The sequence below is a fragment of the Balaenoptera musculus genome, chromosome 2, assembly GCF_009873245.2.
Source record: "Balaenoptera musculus isolate JJ_BM4_2016_0621 chromosome 2, mBalMus1.pri.v3, whole genome shotgun sequence".
In the NCBI taxonomy this organism is placed as follows: domain Eukaryota; kingdom Metazoa; phylum Chordata; class Mammalia; order Artiodactyla; family Balaenopteridae; genus Balaenoptera; species Balaenoptera musculus.
In genome coordinates this window covers 18,487,910-18,511,176 of record NC_045786.1, presented here as the reverse complement: position 1 = coordinate 18,511,176, position 23,267 = coordinate 18,487,910, and the positions used below count along the sequence as shown (strand labels likewise).

Here is a 23,267-nt window from a genome sequence, read left to right as displayed (position 1 = left end):
TAACAAACGTTTATTGGAAGCCTCCCTTGTGGACCAGTCTAGACAGCAGGGATATAGCAGTGAACATGAAAAGTCTGCTCTCCTCAATCAGGAGACAGAAAGCAGATGAAGAGACAAAAACATAATTTGGGGTGGTGCTAAATTCTCAAAAGAGAAACAAAGAAGGGTAACTGAGGAGGCGGCGGGAGGGTGGAAGGAAGCTACTTAAGGTATACCTACTGAATAAAGAAAAGTGGGAAAGGAAGCCATGGGAAGATCTATCTATATTCATCACATTCCAACAACCAAGCAGGCAACTGCTCAAAAAACAAGCACATAAAATGGATGTATTTTATATTTCATAATTTTTATACCTCTTTTTATGAGGCTCTAAAAGTGTGTATAATGAACTCATAGTAGACATAGTTTACCTTTTCTTCCTGATCCCCTGCACAATAATCCTCTTCTATAGGATGCCTGAAACATAGATTATGCTGATGCCACCACATCCACCAAAAACCCCACTATAGACAGTGGTTAATCTGAAGAAATAAATTAAGATGATGCAATTGACAGCCTTACTTGGCTTTGCAATTTAAAAAACCCTAATAACAACACATAACTGGGAAAACCTCACAATGTTGTAACACAGCATTTGATTAGCACCTAGTGGACTTGCTCCAGTCTGTAGCTAGGTTCCCTTATGATGGGGTTTATGATGTCACAGTGCAGCTGCAAATGTCACAGAGCCACTGAGCCTGCATTTAAGACAGTTAATAAAGGGTGAAAAAATGTGAATTCACGGTATAGCAGACTTCGCTATCAACTCTGCTGCCTGAAAAGTCAGATCTATATATTACCTATTTTAATTCCAAGGACTACAATGAAAAGCCAATTAACACTCTACGTGAGAAGCTGGAAAACTATACTGATTTCTGTGTATTAAGACAGGATTCTCAAGAGTCTGTTTCTTCTATGGAAAAAAAAAGTGTTTAAAGAATATTTCAAATATTTTAAGGCTGAAAACAGGAAAATAATACTATAAATGTGAACACTTTAATAAAGACGCAAAATATTTCACTTCATTTTTTTAAAAAGTTGTATTTACTTGTGCTAAATGAAGACAAACACAAAAGGAAAAATGTAGAATTGGTATCATTTTAGTGTCTTTAGTGTTTTTCTTTCCCATATTGAGGTTCTTTTTTTTTTTTTTTTAAACAGTGTGGCTAACAAATTGCCAAAATCAATGGAGTTAAATTTTGCCTTGTGAATATCAACTGCAAACACTGATAACAGAGTTGGCCACGTAAGACTGATATTTTTATATCTACTATGTTAAAATTGTTAGAACTATAATATGATCCTTGAATCCTTTGTGTGTAAGGCATGAAGAAATACTATCTGAAATCTATAATCTGAATTTAAAAAGGGAGAAGTGGATTCTGTTTCTGGTACTGTAATTATAAATGGCCAAATATTACGTCTCTTTAAAAAAATTCCCCTCTTGAAAGCAAAGCAAATGTTGGAATCAAGTCATTCTTAATTATATAGTCTGATAATACTTCCAATAAGCAGTGGTGATCACTGTGATGATCAGTGATGACAAAATCAGGGGTTCTTATGCTTTGAAAAACAATCCCTAGTGAAATTTTTCCCCAGCTAATCCTTATAATTTCCTATTTATAGTACTTGGAGCATCGTTTTACATTCTAACCAATACTAGATGTTTTACTTATATTTATAAAGACTATGAACATGATCTTTATAGAAGTCAAAAATCCTTTAGCTCTAGATGTTTAAAAATCAATCTTATATCTTGGTTTCAGTAAGACTGAAACTAAAACTGATCATAATTTTCTAGCCAATTGCATTACAAAGTAGTAAATGTACATAGTGAAGTAAGTTGCAGTGAGCCAAAAATCCTGAGCCAAAAATGGCATTTACCCAGCAGATGTCTTACAAGGGCAAACATTGGACTCTTAACAATGATACACATCATTTCTAGTAATGAATAGGAAATGCACGTGCCAAAAGCCAGAAGCTACAGAATGAATGCCTAAAACCACTTATTATCCAAACTACATATTAATCTATTTCTGACCAAAATCAACTCAGGAATGTCTATGCAGGAAACTGCAATTCACTTGAATTATTCTACCTTAATTCTTCTACCAATCACTTGGTATAAGTCCTAAAGAGTACTGACTAAGCAAAAGCAACCTTAAAAAATAGTAATAATAAACAAAATGTGGTATATACATACAAAGGACGAAGGAATTCCTATCGCATACTGACTATATAGCTGAACCTTCAGGACATTATGCTAAGTGAAATAAGCCAGTCACAAAAAGACAAATATTGATGATTCCACCTATATGAGGTATCTAAAAGTAGTCAAATTCATAGAAACCGAAAAGTAGAATGGTGGTTACCAGGGGCTGAGGGGAGGAGTAAAAAGGGAGATGCTATTTAATGGGTATAGGCTTTTAGATTTGCAAGATGAAAAAGTTCTAGAGATCTGTTTCACAACAATGTGAATATACCTAACACTACTGAACTGTACACCTGAACTTAAGACCGCAGATTTTATGTATTTTTTTTCCACACACAAAAAATAGCAATAACTATTGTCCCACATTTGGTGGATATGATAATTAACTGTCTTATTGCCAGGAAGATATTCAATAAATTGATTTTACCAAAGGCAATGAGACTGACTTCCCCATCAGTTTATGAGACATAATTCTAAAGCTCTGGGTGTTCCCGTACTCTTGGCCCCAGAATTACTGCTCAAGACATAGACTAGCTATTGGTGCCAGGATTTATATGGACCAGTTATTAATACATCAAAATGGATAAAATTTAACTTTTCTATGCTCTTCATATATCCAAGGTCAGAAGCTGAGTTGGGATCTAAACATGATACTATCTTATCTGCCGCTACATAATGAAGGAGTAACAGTATACAGTATATATGTATATATACAATAGTTACTGCATACTACCGTGCATATATATATATAGTATTATATATACAGTAGCTAGATGTAGCATATATTTATGATTACTCTTTGCAAACTATGCATTTTCCCAGGTAATGCTCTCTGAAATGGTCTGGTTCAACACTGAGTACCTATGTATTACAAGTAATAGAAATGCTTAATGAATTCTAAAGCCAGGTGCCTGGGTTCTGCCTTTTATTAACTGTGTGACCTATGACAAGTTATTCACCCTCTCTGTACCTTAGTTTCCTCAACTGCAAAAGAGAATGAAAAAAAAACAGTACCTTTCTACAGAGCTGTTGTGAGAGCTGAACTATATGTGTAAAGCATGGAACAGCGTCTGGCACATACTGAATATTCAATAAACGCTCACTCTTGTTATTTTTATTATTGTTACACTTCATTTAAATAATTTGGTCAAGAATGTAGAGCTTAAAAAAAAAAAAAAAGAATGTAGAGCTTAATTTACATGTATTGATATTAATCCTTTGATTTGGAAAGATTAAAATATTTTTAAAAGTATTCCTCAAGATTAAGGTGGGGAAAGAAGAATCAAGGATTTGCATAAAAGTAGAAGTCAAAATCTGAATCAGTGACAAAACATGGCCAGACCAAACTGCATCCTTAAGTTTTTTCAGTTTTAGTCCAAAGGTCAGAGTTTATAAATAGAAAAGTCTAAGAATTTAGCTCCTAAAAAAACAGTATGATAGGGCTTCCCTGGTGGCGCAGTGGTTGAGAATCTGCCTGCCAATGCAGGGGACACGGGTTCAAGCCCTGGTCTGGGAGGATCCCACATGCCGCGGAGCAACTGGGGCCGTGAGCCACAATTACTGAGCCTGTGCTCCGCAACAAGAGAGGCCGCGATGGTGAGAGGCCCGCGCACCGCGATGAAGAGTGGTCCCCACTTGCCGCAACTAGAGAGAGCCCTCGCACAGAAACGAAGACTCAACACAGTCATAAATAAATAAATAAATAAATAAAAGAACGTGAATTTCTTTAAAAAAAAAAAACAGTATAATGAAACTTGGTCTTACCATGAAATCGAAAATCTAGTAATAAATTTTAGTTTAGACTTTCAGAGCCAAAATATTGTGAAGGAATGCTTGCAACGTTTTAAAATTTCTAAAATAAATTCAAAGTACAAAAATTTAGTATAAATAAAATTTGGTATAAATAAAATATACCAATTTAAATACATTCATGACATTATATCAGAACTTTGCTTATAAAACAACTACATATCAGCTTTTCTTCTCTATACCCACTGGAGGCCTATTTAACCATAAATAGATTTATATTACTTTAGAATGAATTTTTGTTACAATATATTTTTATAAATTTATTTACTTTTGGCTGAGTTGGGCCTTCGCTGCTGTGCGCGGGCTTTCTCTAGTTGTGGTGAGCGGGGGGCTACTCTTTGTTGTGGTGCGTGGGCGACTCATTGCGGTGGCTTTTCTTATTGTGGGGCACGGGCTCTAGGCGCAAGGGCTTCAGTTGTTGTGGCACGCGGGCTCTAGAGCACAGGCTCAGTAGCTGTGGCGTACGGGCTTAGTTGCTCCACGGCATGTGGGATCTTCCCGGACCAGGGCTCAAACCCATGTCCCCTGCATTGGCAGGCGGATTCTTAACCGCTGTGCCACCAGGGAAGTCCTGATACGATATATTTTTAAACTAGCATAAGCCACTTCATCTCAAAGCCTGGCCACTACTATTCTAACCATCTGAGGTTACTATAATGAATAAAGCAAAACGTTTATTGCATGTGGACTTTGTGTCAAGCACGGTATTTGGGCTTCACATAAGTCATCTCATTTAATGGTCAACTGATGAAATTAGCATTTCAATTATTTTAGGTAAAGAATCAAAGAATTCAGTCTAATAAGTATTTACTTAAAACTATGTATAAAAATTAAGAAAATAATTTTGTGTCTTTAGTCTTAATCTACTTCATTCCATTACTTTTAAGTAAACAAACTACTACTACACTTAATTCAAACTGTGTGTACAGGTATAAGTTAGGGCTCTTTTTCCTTATACCAAGTACAAAGCAGTAAACAAGCCCTTACAAAAGGTAAAACTAGAAAGTTCTAAGGACCTGGGAGACCAACTTACACTGGCAGTACCTATCATGGTATATTAACATATCTGATATCAAATAAATACCCATTATTTTTTAAAAGGTATTTAAAAAGAGGTCTATTGCTGTATAAACATACCTACTGAAAGGCAAATGTCTTTCCTGAACTATTTCTGCTTGCACCATTGTCATCTAATATTGTCTCTACTTAGTATTTTCAACCCCATAACCAGGCTTTTCTCTTCCATGCCTTTTTGCAGAATGACATGTTATATCTCTGATAGGGCTCAGAAAACTCACATTTCTGAAGATCACTATTAAGATGTTGTCATCACTATCAATGAAGTGAAAATTTCCCAAAGCCTCTGTGTTTTCCAAATGTAATTCCTTTAATAGTTTGGGGTTTACAAAGGTTGTAGTAGCAAAAAATTGAAATAAGGCAAAGTAAATAATCTCTGAATCTTATTCAAAGAAGGAATTATAAAAATTAATGCTCCATTTTTAAAATTTCAATGTCTAGTCTATTATTTTTGGTTTTGTTTTTTTTATTGCGGTAAAAAATACATAATATAAAATTTACCATCTTAACCATTTTTAAGTGTACCGTTCAGTAGTAAGTATATTCACACTGTTGTGAAACAGATCTCCAGAACATTTTCATCCTGCAAATCTAAAACTATATCCCTTAAACAACAGTCCCCTTGTATTTTCTCCCCCCAACCTACTCTTTAACTAGAAAAAAGTCAGAGAAAAGGATAAAGAGAATAACTGTTTATTCTCAGTTATTTTTCCATTACCACTAGTGACAAACTACCTGTTACTAAAACTAAGAAGGAAGACTTGAACATCAAACAAAAAGTACCCAAATCTCATAGAAAATCATTACAAATGACAGAAAATCTCTAACAGTCTCTCAAACACTAAAACAGATTTGTATGCATTTTTTTTCTGATTATAAGGTGTATAAAAACAAAACCTTTTTCTGAAATTTGACTTTGACTGCTTTATACCTACTGAAATTACCTTTGAAACACTGATTTTCATTCACAGAAAAGTATCATTTAACACACTGGGATGAAAGCACAGAGTATATTCTAAAGCCAAAAGCCAACCTTTAAAGAAATCTATTAGCTATTATACACAAAGTTATCAAAATATGAGTACAGATTATATAACAAATTCTTATTCAAAATGAATAAAATGGGGACTAATATTAACAGTTCACAAATTATTTTTACTTATATCCCTTCAACCTTGAATTACCTTCAAGAATGAGTTACATTTCAAAGCAGTACATTTTCTTGAATTAGCTGACTAAGCAACAACAAAAATTTAGCATTTACTGAAAAAAATTCACTGTTCTATTTTTTTCCTCCTAACTTTTGTTAATTTTTAGAGCTAATTCTAAGTGAATACAAATATTATGTTCAAAAAATGTAAATTAGGGCAATTAAAAATAACCAGGGGAAGGAATACATAAAATTAAGGAGCAACAGAAAGTCAACAATAAAATGAAAATTTTTATTTCAAAATCTTAGGAGGAACATTTTCTCTTTCAGTAAGAGCCCCTCAAGTCAGGGAATCAGCATACTGAGGTTTAAAAAACAAGATTCAATTAAACACTGAGCTTGGACTTTCCTGATGGCGCAGTGGTTAAGAATCTGCCTGCCAATGCGGGGGACACGGGTTCAATCCCTGGTCCGGGGAGATCCCACATGCCGTGGAGCAACTAAGCCCGTGTGCCACAACTGCTAGGCCTGTGCTCTAGAGCCCACAAGCCACAGCCACTGAGGCTGCGTGCCGCAACTACTGAAGCCCATGCGCCTAGAGCCCGCGCTCCACAACAGAAGCCACCGCAGTGAGAAGCCAGAGCACCGCAACGAAGAGTAGCCCCCGCGCACCGCAACTAGAGAAAGCCTGCGCGCAGCAATGAAGGTCCAATGCAGCCAAAAAAGAACCAAGACAAAACACTGAGCTTGAACTAGATGTACTCAGCCGACAGTAAATATACCAAATCAACCTAACATGATACAGACCAACTTTAATATACAAATATGATGTTGCTAACCAATTATCAATAGCAAATGTTGCTTGTATGTTGCTTGTTCTGTTTTGTTTTCTGATAGCCACCCATATTCTTCCTGGTCCTACTTAGGACCAAGAAGATGGATTTTTGGCACAGCTGGCCAAAACAATGAGAAATGCCATTCCAATTTTCCACCAGTTTGAAACAGAAAACACACAAGTCATACACTGAAACCTATCCCTTGTTAAATCATTCCTACTCCAATCCCTCACTGCATGCCAGGCCTGCTTTCTTCTAAGATGCTTCTTTACGTACTGTTTGCATTTACAGCAGAGAGGATAAGAAAGGAGGTTAGCAGAGTATAATCTCTGAACAACATTCCCTAGTGGCTTACTCTGTTCCAGAGTCTCCTTGTTTCCAAAAATACAGAGGTTCTCGGAAAGGTTAAATTTTATATTAGAACTAACTCTCTCGAGGCACTACGCTGACCCTGATGATCTCAAGTTTCCTTCCAGCTCTATGACCCCTGTGACTCTGCTCCCTTCACCTTTCCTTCCTATCTTTGCTGAAACTTTGAGAATTGGCCATTTACAAAGTAGGGTTATTTAGCTTTCCGACTTGAGGTGTCATACTCAGGCCACAGGCTGCACCAGCAGCTATAAGGCACGAAGCTCCAGATAGCACATCCTCTTCTGAGGCTCCATCTGGATTACCACGCTCACCCTGAGTTTCATGGCAGCATTATCAATTCCCAAGAGATGTGGAACAAGAAAAGTTCAAGGTGCTACCACTGTTGCCTTCAGAGTAGATTACACATTTGTGAGATGAACAGGGAAATTTGAGTATGGAGTGCATATTATACCAAGGAATTATGCTCGATTTTATTAGGTATGATCATGACATTTGGTTATATAGGAAAATGTCCATAACCTCTTAAGAGCTGCATACCCAGAAGAAAGTAGGAATGACATGACGTGATGTCTGAGATCTGTAGAGCTGCTGAAAATTCTTCGACAAAAAGAAAAAAAAGAAGATAAATGAAGCAAGTGCTACCAAATCTTAACAATTTTTAAGTTTCTACATATATATGCGGGAGTATTATTCTACTCTTGTATATGTTTGAAATCTTTCATCACAAAAGAAATGCTAACTTCCCATTACCCATTTAAGGATAATATTATTTCCAAAGGCTGTAAGTATGACTTTAAAAACTACCTGTATATACAGTAATTTTGCTTTTCACCATTTTGGTTTTGGGAAAGGGTTTCCTCCTGGCTCGATTATATCAAATAGACTCTTCCATTTGCCACCAAGAGTTTTCCCAGGGGAGGGGGTAGAATCTAGTCTTATGTGTGTATCAACACATACACTTACCAGACAAGGTTCTAGCTTCAATTAAAAAAAAAAAAACCTACTTAAAAACTAACTCGGGCAAGAAGAAATCCAAGTCACAGTACTCAGCCTCGATGATCTGCCACTCCAGCCTCTAGCCCTTTGACGCTGTCACCACGTGACTTCCATTCACTATTGGATACAATTAGAAGGGAAAGGCTCCACTGATATCTGGGAAGTTATAAAACAGAAAAACTGAAAACTGAGAACTCCAGCCTCCCTCAATCAGTCAGCAGAGCAGAGATGTGAGGGCCAAGAGCAAACTCAAGTTTTCAGATCTTCGTAACTGGGACAATTTTCAGCGTTCACTTGATTAGCAGAAGCTCTGGAAAGGCCAGGATATTCAAAACTACCACTATCAAATGACCAGAGGCAAAGGATCAAACCCGCTGAACCTTCGGGTTACACCCTGAACCTTCTGGTTACACCCTTTGTTCTGACACTACTTAATGATAATTAGACCATGTAAAAAGGAAAGTAACTTTTATAAATTCCTCTTTATACAAACCTGAACTTAAGTCTAAAACATCTGGGAATTCACAATCCTCTAGTTTAAATGAAGTAAGTGGCAAGTACATACAATGACATTGGGAATAATTCAGGAGAGTCAGTCATTTTTAACATACATTATAGGCTTAATAAAATTTCAGTTTGATTTCCTAATCCTTCTATTATATAATATTGCATAATAATAATGAATAGTCATAAATAAACAGCTTCACGCATCACAAGAATCTAAATTAATAATTACGTTTAGAAAATTTTGACTGCTAAGAACTGTGTCCTAATCTGCAAAATATCATGATCCATAGAGGATTTATGGCCTCATATCCATGGAGGAGAACTCTTAGTTAACCAAAAGAATCAATGACTCAGCATACAGATTTCTTCTTAATCTCTTAACATTCCTAGTATGTGAAAGACAAAAACCATAATTTATTTTTTGATCAACTATTTTAAATATAGAGAAAACAGAATAACATAGCAGGTCTATGAACTTGCTATCCAGATTTAATGACTATCAACATTTGGTATATTTGAGATTTTTAAGGAAGTAATAAACATTGTAAATGTAAACCACAGCCTTTTTCTAGTTCTGTGATTCAGCCTTCTCACAAGTCTCTATCTCCCCCTTCTATTTTATTTAACACTCCCAGCTTTCTCACACCCCAGTTCTCACTCCTTTGTTTCACAGACCCATCTTTGTCTATTATTTCACAGAAAAACTTCTTGAAGAATCTATACTTCTGATTTCCTCTCCCTCTTATTTATTCTCTAACCTACTAAAGCTAGGTTTCTGTTCACTGGACTCCTATTCAATTCCAAAACCTCATAAATCCAAGGTTATTTTTTGGACTTCATATTACTTGACCTCTTTAGCAACTTCTGACTGAGGCTCACAGGGCTGGGTGTCACCCAGGCTGAAGATACTCAGAACTGCCAACTATCACTGTTAGACAATGGAGATCTGTTGTTTTGACTGTGCAGGCCCAGAAGGCCGGAGGAAACTGCATGTGTGGAGAACAGGAAACCAGTACCTAAAGGGAGAGAAGTGGCGGCAGAAGGAAGATTTGCTTTCAACTACCACTTCAGCAAAAGGGCAGAATTAGAGACCAAGAATCATAGTTATAAAAACTCTAGAACACCCCAAATTCACCAAAAGATATATGTGCATTCTCTTCTATTTTCACAGACAAAAAGACTAAAGGATAAACACCAAAATGCTAACAATTAAATTTCTGGATGTTAAGACTATAGTTAGCTTTAATTTTCTTCTTCAAAATAATACACATTTTGTCAATTCTGTACAATGAACATGCATTTTTTTAATAAGAAAAAGGCTGCTTTCTTAAAAAATAGCAAAGGTCTGAATGCCTGTTTTCCGGGGTAACAAAGAAGGGTGTTGCCATGGAGATGTAGCTCCACAAAGCACTTGTGAGGAGAAAACCCCAGGGAGCAAGTGGGTGTCGGGAACTTGAAAGAGGAAAGAAAAGCAGGCCGGGTGCATGGGTGTCTTGGGAAAATAGAGGCCTCACAGGAGCCAGTCTGGCCGGAGACAACCCAGGAGGTGCCTGGCGCTCCCGAGGGCTCTCCAGGCAGCCATCTGGTCCTTTCTATTCTCCCTTCAGGATACTGCAGGAGTCTCCACTGCTCGCACCCCACATCACCATGATGCCACTCAAATGGTGTCCACCCCCGCCCCCTGACCCGCTCCCAGCTCGCTGACGTCCCCATCCAACCCGCGCACAGTCGCTGGTGTCTTAAACACAGTGAACACTGGAAAACGTCTCAGGAGCATTTAGAACACAAGATGGTCCACGCTCCCAAATGTTTACCACCGTCTGCTTACCCTGACCAGCTCAACTTCCCAGGCCAGACACGCGGCTCCACTTGGCCTCAACGCCTGCAGCTCCCACCCCCATCCTCTGCCTCTGTGCCTCTGTACATTCTTCCCTGGCCTAGAATACGCTTCCCTCTCCTCCACCCGTCAACCTCTACTCACGCTTTGTGTCCAGCTCAAAAGTAAAATCCTCTACAAAGCACTCCTGGTCAACTGGCTGCTTCCCCTCTGCACGCCTCAATCATTCCTATGTAGCATCTCACAGTACTTCATTTTTTTTTTTTTAACATCTTTATTGGACTATAATTGCTTTACAATGTTGTGTTAGTTTCCGCTGTACAACAAAGTGAATCAGCTATATGTATACATATACCCCATATCCCCTCCCTCTTGCATCCCCCTCTCACCCCACAATACTTCTTACACAGTGAGAATTACCCCTCAAACACCTCTACCCCACTAAACCGTGAGATGTCAAGGCCAGGAGATACATACCCCACACATCTAGAATAGTGCCTAGATACAGGAAGGATTCAGTAAGTATTTGATGAACTAAATAAATGTGATTGTTTTACTACATATTTTTATAGATACCTAGAAATAAAGTTAAGAGCTGAAAAACAAACACTAACTCATATCGGTGGTCTCTAAATGAAACTAATTCAAAGTCTAAGACCTAACTAAAAAGAAAGTAAAGATTAAACCAAATATACACTGGACAAATGGCAAGATTTCTGCCATCTTTATAGCTAAGAATATAAAACTACTGAATATTTCAACGTGGAATTACTGACCTTCTCGAATAATAAATTGAGGATTATATACTATGGAGGGGGTTTTGTTTTTCCTTTACATAGTGTCTGTTACAATGCAAAAGTAATTCAAAAATGTATCTTCTCTTCGAAGTCAAATCAGTAAGAATGGCTGATAACCGGGGAATAGGGGAAACTTAAGACCAACTGCAAGAAAACAGAATCTGCACACAATTCTCATTCCCATACAGGCTAATTTTCATTGGTGCCTGCCTGTTGCCTGCATTAAGTTTACCTGAGCTAAAGTAGGGATTGAATTTTGACCAGTCTGCGTCTGCATGTGAGCAGATTCGCTCTCTGCCACAGAATCTGGTATACTTCCATCCTGCTGAGAGTCAATTGTTTCCATGGTCATTTGTCTGGAAAGACAATAAAAAGGAAGAAGTATTAAGGCCCTATCTGAAATACCTGTTTTCACTTGGCTTTCTGATTGATTTTCATTTCTATCATCCAATTGTACTACTTTATATTTTCAAGAAAGAGACTCAGTGGCAGAGTCCTAACTCTCCAAACTTAAAGGCACCTTCTCTGCTCACTGGGTATGAACATTACCAAGGGAGCACTACAAAATGTTCCATGGAATTAGTTTATTTAAAAAATTTTTTAATCTTATAATAAAGCCTCCTTGATAATTATTTTAAGCCCTCTAGCATAAATGTGATAAAGTTAGGTTTTATATTTTACATGAAGCTTAAATATTCTATGACTCTCACGGCCTAATAAACCTGCTTTACATTATGATGTAATATGAAAGAACTTCCACATTATCTAAATTAAATGTGTTACGATATAAAGATGTGTCTGCTTTGTCAGCACTAAGTAGTTTCTAATAAATAAGCCTGTTAAACTGAATCACTCAGAGTTGACCACTTGTCTTGCAGCTCTCCCTTTACTTAAAGAGGAGAATCTAATTTTTCCAGGAAAAACTTATGCAATAATATTTTTGCCTATAATTTCAATTTAAGTTAATGATTTCTATACAGACTCTTTCTAGATAGATGGTAAACCATATTATAACGTTACCCTACTACTAGAAAATATAAAATACAAACAAAATAAGCAAAATCAAATTTTAAAAACTTATAGGAACTACTCCCTGCTATTGTACATCTTTTCAGTTGTCAATAATATAGTGTGTTTTTTTCACCTTAGTAGTCTAAATATATATCCAAAAAGTATGCAGGTAACTTAGAACTTTGAATTGAAATGTCCAGATCTTTTTTCCCAGATTTAATTAGTAACCAGATCCTACAGATCCTTCATCTACTTAATACCTTCTTTTGCATTTCAACAAACATTACCTGAATCCAAGTCTTCTGTTCTCAAAGCTGTCTACTACAGTCTATACTACACCTAGAATTACTTCTCCCTATTCAGACGTTTTAATACTTACAACTGAACATGACAATTCAGAGCAATTATAAAAATAAAAATCTAGAGTCTACTATGAAAAAATGTCTTTCCCTCAACATTCCCCAATTTCTTTATCTCTTTTCTTATTATTTCCCAGCATGGACTCTCCAATTCTAGGTAAGTAGAGGCCATCTCCCTGCAAAAACTGCCAATTCCTGGGGTTCTACTTTTGCTGTGAGCAGTTCCCAAAGAGAATACCTAGAACATTCAATTCTGCAGGATATGAAAAGGTATTATCTGAGAAAAGAGAGTAAGGGGGAAACGCTTAGTTAGAGTTTGAAATATCCGGGATTAAAAGGGTTTCTTTGCTGCAGAACTTTCTCAGAAGCTTGAATATTTCAGTGTGACTTGAGAAGGGTGGAGGGTGCAGATCCAATAGGCAGCATTTTCCAAAAGTATCTGACTCCCCTAGACCCTCTTCCCACAAAGCAAGTCCTAGCAGAAGTGTTTTTGGAAGAACTTGAGAAATGTTGTCTTATGCTATTTCTTACACCATTATTAAAAGCTCTCTTTAGGCTCTGCCAAGAACTTGAGTCTCCACTCAAACATTACACGCTGAAAGGCCTTCCCCACTTCAGAAACATTCCTTTAGCACCATCTACAATACATGACAGGCCCTGAGAATACAAAAGTTAAGTCACAATCCTTGCCCTGAAGGAAATCATTCACCACTTGGGCCTTGGTTTCTCAAAGCATTGTCCTCGCACAACCTGTATCAGAATTAACAAATATACTTGTAAAGACAAAAAAAAGGCAGATTCCCAGACTCAACCCCAAATCTACTGATTCAAACTTTCTGAGGGGTCTGATTTTTTATATCCTAGAGATTCTGACATATATTAAAATTTGAGAAAAACTTAGCTTATTGGTAAATTCTATCAGTTAGACCAGTAATGAACACTTAAATTGTGTGAAGGATGTTATGTACGAAATGCTTTGGAAAACACAGGAAGGAATGTTGACGTCGGCCTGAGGATGGGGCCATATGAGTTGTATACTGAAGGATGAGAAGCATTTCACCAGGTAGAAAAGGACAGGAGGACCATGAGAGGAAGGAAAATACGGAGCATGTCTGGAAAACAGAGTAGCCGACTGTAGCAGGGAATCTGGTGAGGCGTGGGGGAGCCCTCGGGGAGCCTATCTACATCTAGGGGGGAAGAGGCAGAGCAGACAGGTGGAAATATGGCCAGAAAGGCTGTGGGGAACCAGATTAAGAACTGCTTTTAATACTCTGGAGAGAAGAAATGTCCACGTCACTCAGATGCTCCTCTACTCTAGGTCCTTCAGCATCCATACTGTACAACGTTTCAACTATTTGATATCTTAGAATTCAGTCAAGAACGAGACAATAACCAAGAGTTACCTGTTAACAGGCAAAACAAATGGCCCAAAGTTCGTAAACTGAAACTTCTAAAATGAGGAGTACCTAGTTGGTACTCTAAATCCATTCAATTTAATTTTAAATACAATTCTCATTTATCTGGTTTCTAAACATACTGGATATAAGAAGTGACAGCTGGAAATAGGGTAAGGGGAGGAGAAAATATACAGAATATAATAAACAGGTCAAGAATTCCAAGTGTGACTGTGGGTGGGAATGTAAGTTGGTGCAGCCATCTTGAGAACAGCATGGAGGGTCCTCAGAACACTCAAAAGAGAGCTGCCACACGACCCAGCAATCCCTCTACTGGGTGTATATCCAACCCCCCACACTAATTCGAAAAGACACATGCACCCCAATGTTCAGAGCAGCACTGTTTACAACTGCCAAGATATGGAAGCAACCTAAGTGTCCATCAACAGATGAGTGGCTAAACAAGATGTGGTCTATATACACAGGGGAATACTACTCAGCCATAAAAAATGGAATTTTGCCATTTGCAATAACATGGATGGACTTGGAGGGTATTATGTTAAGTGAAATCAGTCAGACAGAGAAAGACAAATACTCCATGATATCACTTATATGTGGAATCTAAAAAATACAACAAATTAGTGAATATAACAAAAAAGAAACAGACTCACAGATATATTGAACAAACTAGTGGTTACCAGTGGGAAGAGGGAAGGGGGAGGGACAGCATAGGGGTAGGGGATTAAGAGGTACAAACTATTAGGTATAAAATAAGCTACAATGATATACTGTACAACACAAGAAATATAGCCAATATTTTATAATAAGTAAAAATGGAGTAGAACCTTTAAAGATTGTGAATCACTATATTTGTACACCTGTAACTTATATAATATTGTACATCAACTATACTTTAATAAAATTTTTAAAAATTATTTAAAAAAAAAGGAATTCCAAGTGTGTAACAATTTGGGCCCATACAGGGTAAAGTCTCCTAGTTCTTTATATTCAGGAAATTGAAGAATTTATGAGTTAAAATTCAATAACTGATATTTACAATAACTATCCTGAGTCATTAAGAAAGAAAATAATTATACTTTGTATAATTTAAGGAAAGAGGAGTATACATAATAGAATCTAGGAAGACTCCCACCAAAAAAAGCACTAATGCTTAAAAAGGTAAACTTAAGCTATTCAGGAGTTGTTTTTTGAGATATAATGAAAGACTTCATAAGTTATTAAACATTTCAAAATGTTTTACACATGAAAGTGTTTTATACACACTATTTCATGCGCTCACGTTCACTGTTCTCTTTTTTCCCTGGGTATTCCCCAGAGTTCAATCCTTTGCCCTTTTACTTTTTTCAGTCTACATACTATGGCTTCCTCAATCCTGTATGCATTTGATTCCCAAATCTGTATTTGTGCTTCCCCCTCCTAGTGAGCATCTTAACCTGGAGTCTTCACAGACACCTATCCCTTCCCTTATATTCCTTCTTTCAGTCAAGAGTATCACTATCCATTCAAGCTCCAAAGTTAGAATCATGGGTCTGTGAGTCAGTACCACACCAACTACCAAAAAACCCATATAGCTAAATACCAGCCAGATCAGGATGCCATGAGGCCCTGAGCCTCCTAGTGAAGAAAGGCAGAAATGGAAGGTTAGCAGCACCACCCTCCCCCCCTCCCCCCGTTCATCCTCCCTGCCACACTTGGCATCATCCACTAACCTCCTATCCCAGCACTGGACCAAGCAGCTGCACTGCTGCTCCTCACAACTGCTACCGTCCACTCACACATCACAGTAAGGTCCCCTGTAAGCCATGATGAAACTGCAATGCCCCTTCACCTATGCCAGAATCATATCCATTAACATCTCACATTCTGGTTTCCCCAGCCACTGTCAAAGATACAAGCTCCTCCCACATTTCATTTTCACTCTCATAACCAGTGCTTCCTTTCCCCCCATAATACAGTTGCTCGCTCCTGTTCTCCTCCGAAGCCTTTGCAATGTGCTGTCTGGAACTCCCAAAGACCCCCACACCCCCGCTCAAGAGGGAGCTGTTTGTCTTCCCACACTGAATCAAGATCCCAATGTTGACTTGGCATCCTCACTGATCCCCACTATTTCCCAGCTGTGCTTCCTCTGCTCCTTCATAAAGACTCTTGTTCACGGAGCCTCAGGGTAATTGGGTGTACCATCCTATACTACTCATCCATGTGATAATCATCAGCTTCTACTTTCAAGGATTGACACTGAAGACTTTGGCACCTGACTTAAAAAAGCTTTCCTCTCCACCATTCTGTGTTATGTTCCACCCTCAAAACAAAGGACCTATCCCTCACCCTGATGCCTCAGTTTAATGACTTTCTTCCCTCCCCTACAGCCTTCTACTTGAGGGGCTGGCCGTACACTGGACCTTGTCAGTGTCCAAAACTGCTCCACCTCTGAAATAATTAATTCTGACATCCCACTCTACCAATATCCTATCCTCCCAGCTCACATCCACCCTCAATTACTCCCATCACACCTGTATTTCCACCACACTGATCTCCAGACCACTATCTTCTCCCTTTCAGTCAGCCTCCTCCTTTCTTCACATCCCGTCCTACTCAGCTTAGAATCCATAGTTTCTCATTTTAACTGTTGTTTCCCAATACCATAAATTCCCTTGCCCCTTTTCCTTCTGTTTTATCTGCTTAGTAAATACCAATCTCAGATAAAACCAATTCTGTCTCCTCTATGCCTGCACCAATGAATAATACTGAACAAAATTAAAAAACAGAATATTATTAAGGCTACTGAATCCAGTTTTCAACCTCAAATAAGCAGCAATCTTACTGCTTCCCTGGAAGCTTACTCTCCCATTCTCTGTTACTGTTTCAAGTCTCCCTCTTCTCAAATCCCTGAGCTCACCTACTATCACATTCCATGTGAGACCTTGCCTCCTGTTTCAGATGAGAACCCCCTCAACTTCCTGCCACCAAATCAACAAATCCACTTACATCTACACCTGCATTTTCCCTTGCTTCCAACTCCCCAGACTTAAATTCCTGTCTGTCCTTGGGATCCCTCTTCATTAGGCTATGGGGGCATTACACTAACAATTACCCTCTGCCCTCCCCAGTGGCTTCCTCCTGCCAAGATTTAAGCTTGTTCAAGTCTCCCCAACCACACACACACACACACACACACACACACACACACAACCACTGAACCAGAAGTCATTCTCTAGCTGCTCTCTCAAACCTCTCTTCTTCCTCTCACTGCTAAGCTACTTTAAAGAACTGCCAACACTATCTCCATTTCTTCACCTCCCACCTACTCCCAGACAACCCCAAACTGGCTTCTGCCTCACTAAGACTTCTCTACTAAGGGTAATCTATCTCAGTCACTGAATCCAATATTCATTTTAAGTCCTATCTTGTTTGATCCCTCAGCAGCACTCAAAACTGCTGACATCTCCCTTCTTGGACTCTATCTTGAGGTCACGATACTGATTTTCTGCTCTCATCTGATTCTCTGACAATTTCTCCACAAGCTCCTTTGCCAATTCCTTCTCCTACTCGGTGTTAACCTTCAACACTGCATTCTTCAGGACTCTGGTTAGCCTTCTGGCCTCACTCTCAAATCTCTCCCCCTGTGTAATATCATCCATTTCTCTAGATTCAAGCACCAGCTTTAAGCTTATGACTCTCAAATCTAGATCTCTGGCCCAGAGGTCTCTCTTGAATTCCAGAATCATATATCCAAGTGCCTATTTAACACCTCCAAATAGATGTCCTGCAGCTACCTCAAACTCAATGGGTCCAAAACTAACTCCTTTTCTTCCTCCACAAACATGTTCCTTCTCTGAGTTTCTTACCTCAGGAAATGGGGCCCCACCTTCCATCCATCTGCTCCAGTGGAAACCTGAGTGTCATCCCTGAAACCCTCTCCCTTTCATTCCCTACAGCATCATCACCAGGTGGGATGATTCTACCTTCTAAAGAACAATTCAGTCCTCTTCTCTGCCACCACTGTCCTGCCAACAGTTATCCTTTTGAAACATATTTCTGCTTAAAACTCTTCAGGAGCTTACTATTGACTACAGGATAAAACTCAAACTTCTCACAATAATCATAACTACAACTACCGTTTGTCAAGTGCTTACCATGTGGTAAATGCCTACTAATTTTCATTCTTAACAACTATATAAGGGCAATATAGCTAGTTCTTCTTTTAGAGGTGAGGAAAAGGAGACATAAAGAGGTGAAGAATCTGATTTTACCACAAAGGTACTGAGTGGCAAAGCCAGGTTTTGAACTAAGGTCTTTTTCCAAAGTTCATATTCTCAATTACCAAACCAAACTGCCATTCAATTTCTTTCACAATGTGACCTCATTTTATCTTTACAGCCTCATCTCCAGTCACCCCATTCCTTCCCACACTCTGCATTCCAGCCTCCTTATGAGCCATTTTTTGGTCAAATACACATCTTATTCCCCCAGTTCTAATCTTTTATATCTGCTCTTCCCTGTTCCTGGGATGCCCTTCACTCCTTCTCTGTCCAACAGGCACATTTCTACTCGTTCTTCAAAGCATGGCTCAAGGACACCATCTTTCAAAGCCTATTCTAATAGCCTTGGGCACAATTACTCTGTTCGGAGTTCCCGAAGCATCTTGTGCAATCCCCTCCATTTCAGCACTTGTCTAGCATATACCACATCTGTCCACAAAGTACTAGCACAGTGTGTGCAACAGAGACCACATCTTAGATTTCAATGTATTCCCAGTGCCTAGTACAGAATCTACCATAATCGTTAAATAAGCCAATTAATCAACTGTTCTGGAAGACTATGCAACTGTTAGGTGTTACTAAAATGATAAAAATAAGGTTCAGAGAGATTAAGTGACTTTCTACAGAGCACACAACAGACTGCATGATAGAGGGTGAACAAGAGGTCTTGTGACTGTGACCTCAGGGGTCCTTCCACAGCCAGTGCCCTGAGCAGTAGTCCCGTTTAGACACATCTTAAAAAATGCTGTGCTTTTGAGTATGCTGCAACTGTTGTCACAATCTTCATTCAGATATGCTTTGTCTTGCCCACTAGGATGTAGAGACTCTAATCTTATCCCATTTTATTCTCCTGGACTGCCTCGTACAGTGCCCAGTACATGTCATTCAGTAAAAGTTTGATACTAAATCAATTTATTTGAAGTTAAAAATCATCTACAGAAGAGTAAGGTCAGCACTACCAATTTACACACCCTGTCATTTTCAACTAAGTTCATTCTGCTGATCTATATCCAACTGTTCTCCAGTACCACCTCCTAAACCCACTAAAAACCAACCCAGGCCAGGACTCAGGGCCGAAGATTCAATTAACATTTAAGTGCTCAACATGGGTCAGGCACTGTACTGGGTATTTTCAAACACTAACTCAGCAGGAAATACAGGACCCAGACCTCAGCTGGAAATGATGTACATCAGCACGAACATCTGTAAGTCAGCCTCAGTTGTCCCGATGGAATTTAAAAAGTGTAAGAGAAAGATCCATTTTAATCTTGCATTGTTCACTTACATACTTTATAGTGAAAATTAAAGAGATGTACATACAATATTTTCCCCCAAGTCTCACTTTTTGTAACAAATTTTTTTGTAACAAATTTTAATCATAGTTATACTAGTATTAATAACCTATAAATTAATTATGTAATATTTTAACCTTAACAAATCCAAATTAGACAGAAAAAGACCAATTAGGAAATATAAATTACAGAATATTTAAAAATAAAAACATGAGATAAAACAATAAAAAAAACTAAAACAAATTAAAAAGTCCGTTAAGCACCATAAGCTAACAGTAAGCAAAATACTGGCAAATATTCAGTTCTACAATTCTAAAGAACAGATAAGGATTTGCTAAAATGGGCATATTTAAACTTATAAACGATTAATGGAAGTAGCAACATTCTTTTCTTATGAAAGCTAAATATTTCTTCTGAAATCTTTTTTATATTATTGGCAAACCATTTTCCTCAACAGAAAAGTAAATGTTATCCCAATATTTTCTGAATATATTGGGATTCAGTTTAATAAATGTTAATTAACTAATGTTTTAAAAGAATAGGACCCATTCAGTAGCACAATTTTCAAAGACTTCCAGGGTGAACTACTTTTAGGGGTGGGGGGTAGAATTGTATTTGTTTGCTTACTCTGTTATTTTCCAGGCCTTTAGTAGAACATCTATGTCATACTGCAAAAACTCCCCAAAATACTGAACTACAACAAACAGTATAGTACTGTCTGTATATGATTTGTATAATATACATTCAAGAAATGAATACAAAGGAATATATCTGTAAAAATGATATTTACAATTATAGAAATATTGAGGTAATTAATGACCAAAGTTATTTCAGCATACCTATGTTTCAAGAACACACAAGATATTTAAATAGAAGAAAAAACCAGAAGAAAAAGGAAAAACATTTTAAAGAAATGCTATCATAAGTACCCAGGAAAGTGTTTTTAAAAGATAGGAACAAAGAAAAGGAATACAGACCAAAAATATCTAAATGAAAAATAAGATAAAGGCAGTTTCCTCATTATAATTAAAGTGTACAATGAACTACTAACTTCTAAAATCTTACTTAGTTGTATACAATTTGCAAAGACAAATTACACTGCAGAGCAACTATATCTACCCTTGTAAAAATTTTCACCTCTTTTAAAAATAGGATCCAGCAGTAAAAGGAAAAATTATTAAAGTTGTTTCTATTATCTATTTTGAAATAGTTTTACCAAAACTGTCAAAGAAAATTCATTTTCTTTTTGACGCTAGACCCAATTGATGAACCAGAATGTCTCTGATAATAACTAAAAGAAAACCTGAAAAATAATATTTGGATTTCTGTAAAACGCTGGTAGAGACTTCCCTCTGTTTTACAACTTCAGGTACAAGTGTAAGCAGGAAAACTAAAACTCTGTCCACATCCTTAAGTACAATCTCCTTTCTGACTGGAAAGGCCAGCGCTTAGAATGAGCTGCCCGTGAATGTCCACCTATCCTCTGCATTGCCTCACACAGCACATGGTGGAAGAGAAACTCCCTAATTGAGTAGCTGAGCAATTTGGGTACATATTATTATATTTTTTATTATAATGTGTATATATACATACACACATACACACAAATATGTATGGTACATAGATATACACCATTAATTTATCCATCATTTTAACTTTAAGCTCTCTAAGTAGAACTTTCAAAAGAATAGAAAAATAATATATCCACCTACCTTAGATTTGTTTTAATATATTTTTTCCTGCCACATTTGCTCATTATTAAGACATTTGTAATCAATGCTTTGCTCCTTCGTTTTCTTCTTTACCCTGCAGTAAAATTATAATGTCGAGTTGGCAGATCGTAAGATTTTATTTTAAAAAAATTAAAATCTCTCAAAACTACACCAGAATACCCCAGAATACGCTAATTTCCATAAAACAAAAAACAGCACAGAAAGGTGAAAACAACTCCGTATTTTTTTCAAACTTACTTCTATTCAATTTCCTTATCTTCTTAGGAAAAAATTCAAAAAAAATTAAATCATGTGCTACTTATCATTTTCCACTGAAGAGAGTGCAGTGCTGCCTAAATCATTTCACACACACTACAAATCGCTCATAAGTATCAGCTCTATTTTAAAATAATAATCACTTAATAAACTGAATGAATCTATCATTTTCTCAAATTTCATTCCACTGAAACAAATTTGTCAACTATTTTTCATTTACCTTAACTTCAAAACTGGGTTTTGTCAAAGAATTTTAACTGCAAACAAAATAATAACCGTTCCTTTAAAATCTCCTCTGATAGCCTTTAATCCATTAAAAAAGCTGTTTTAGACGCTCTAGCAATTAAACCCCCTTTTTTTTTTTACTAATATCTCTTTAAAATACACATTTGACGTGCTAAATGAAGTAAAGTTGGCAAAGAAAAAGACAAAAGGAGAGCAGTAGCCCTCAGTTTGTTTTAGATTTGAAAGGACCAACACCCGCATCCCGAAGTTCCTTCCAGGCGTCTATGCCAGCAACAGAGGTGCTTGGCAACAAACATGCTATTTCCGGGGTTCCCTCCTAAGTGGTCCCTCTAAAATGATGTCACACCATCCCACCCAATTTGGAAACTGAGTCAGCAGTCAGGTGTGCTGCAACTTACTACGGGCACCAGGACAATGGTTACTGTTACCACCTGCCCCCACCCGACCATAGGGACATTGAGGAAAGGTAAGGCACTTGAACCAGGCAACCTACAACATGAACAAGAAACAAGGATGGTGACATTCCTTCAGATTAAACCTTATTCTGTGTTATATTACACTGGCATTTTACGTGAGGACATCTTATCTTCCATAACAACTGTGTAACCATGAGGGCAGGGGCTACTGATTTATTAAACAGTGATTGGCACCCAAGATACCCCAGCCCTTGTGCTTGGCACCAAGACACAGATAACAAGATGTCCCTGATCTCCAGCAGCTTGGTTTCTAATGAGGGAGACAGATGTTTAAACAAGGAATAATGATAATATTATCTGAATAATAATGATGAGCACGGCACCATATAAGAAGAGAGAAGTAACTCCCGATTTCTCCTGGAAATACCATATTCTTTGGTTTAATTTCTGAGTAAGTGATACATTATGATTTAGAACTCAAAAAGGAGAAAAAGGTATTTGGTGAAGTCTGGGAACAGCCACCCATTTCCTCTTCCCAGAGGCTGCCAGCATTGAAGACAGTCTCAGCTTCCTGCCGCCCCGTCACAAGACATCAAGAGAGCAAATGACTAGCCTCACAACAGAATAATGACCATCAGATAAACCTGAT

General features: G+C 37.7%; 1 protein-coding gene across 23 annotated transcripts in view; it reads right to left on the bottom strand.

The window, feature by feature from the left end:
• Positions 1-23,267, bottom strand: part of CREM (cAMP responsive element modulator) — a 66,871-nt gene that overhangs the window by 37,093 nt on the left and 6,511 nt on the right. For 10 of the 23 annotated variants that reach the window (XM_036842909.1, XM_036842915.1, XM_036842917.1 and 7 more), the window contains exons 1-2: positions 21,681-21,724; positions 11,865-11,988 (exon numbers count right to left, since the gene is read on the bottom strand). The exons of 1 other annotated variant lie outside the window; for it this stretch is intronic. In XM_036842909.1, the coding sequence (XP_036698804.1) occupies positions 11,865-11,988; positions 21,681-21,724 (168 nt within the window). Of the gene's footprint in view, positions 1-11,864; positions 11,989-21,680; positions 21,775-23,267 lie in introns of those variants that run through there. 12 more of the 23 variants (XM_036842902.1, XM_036842913.1, XM_036842897.1 and 9 more) reach the window with 4 other exon arrangements.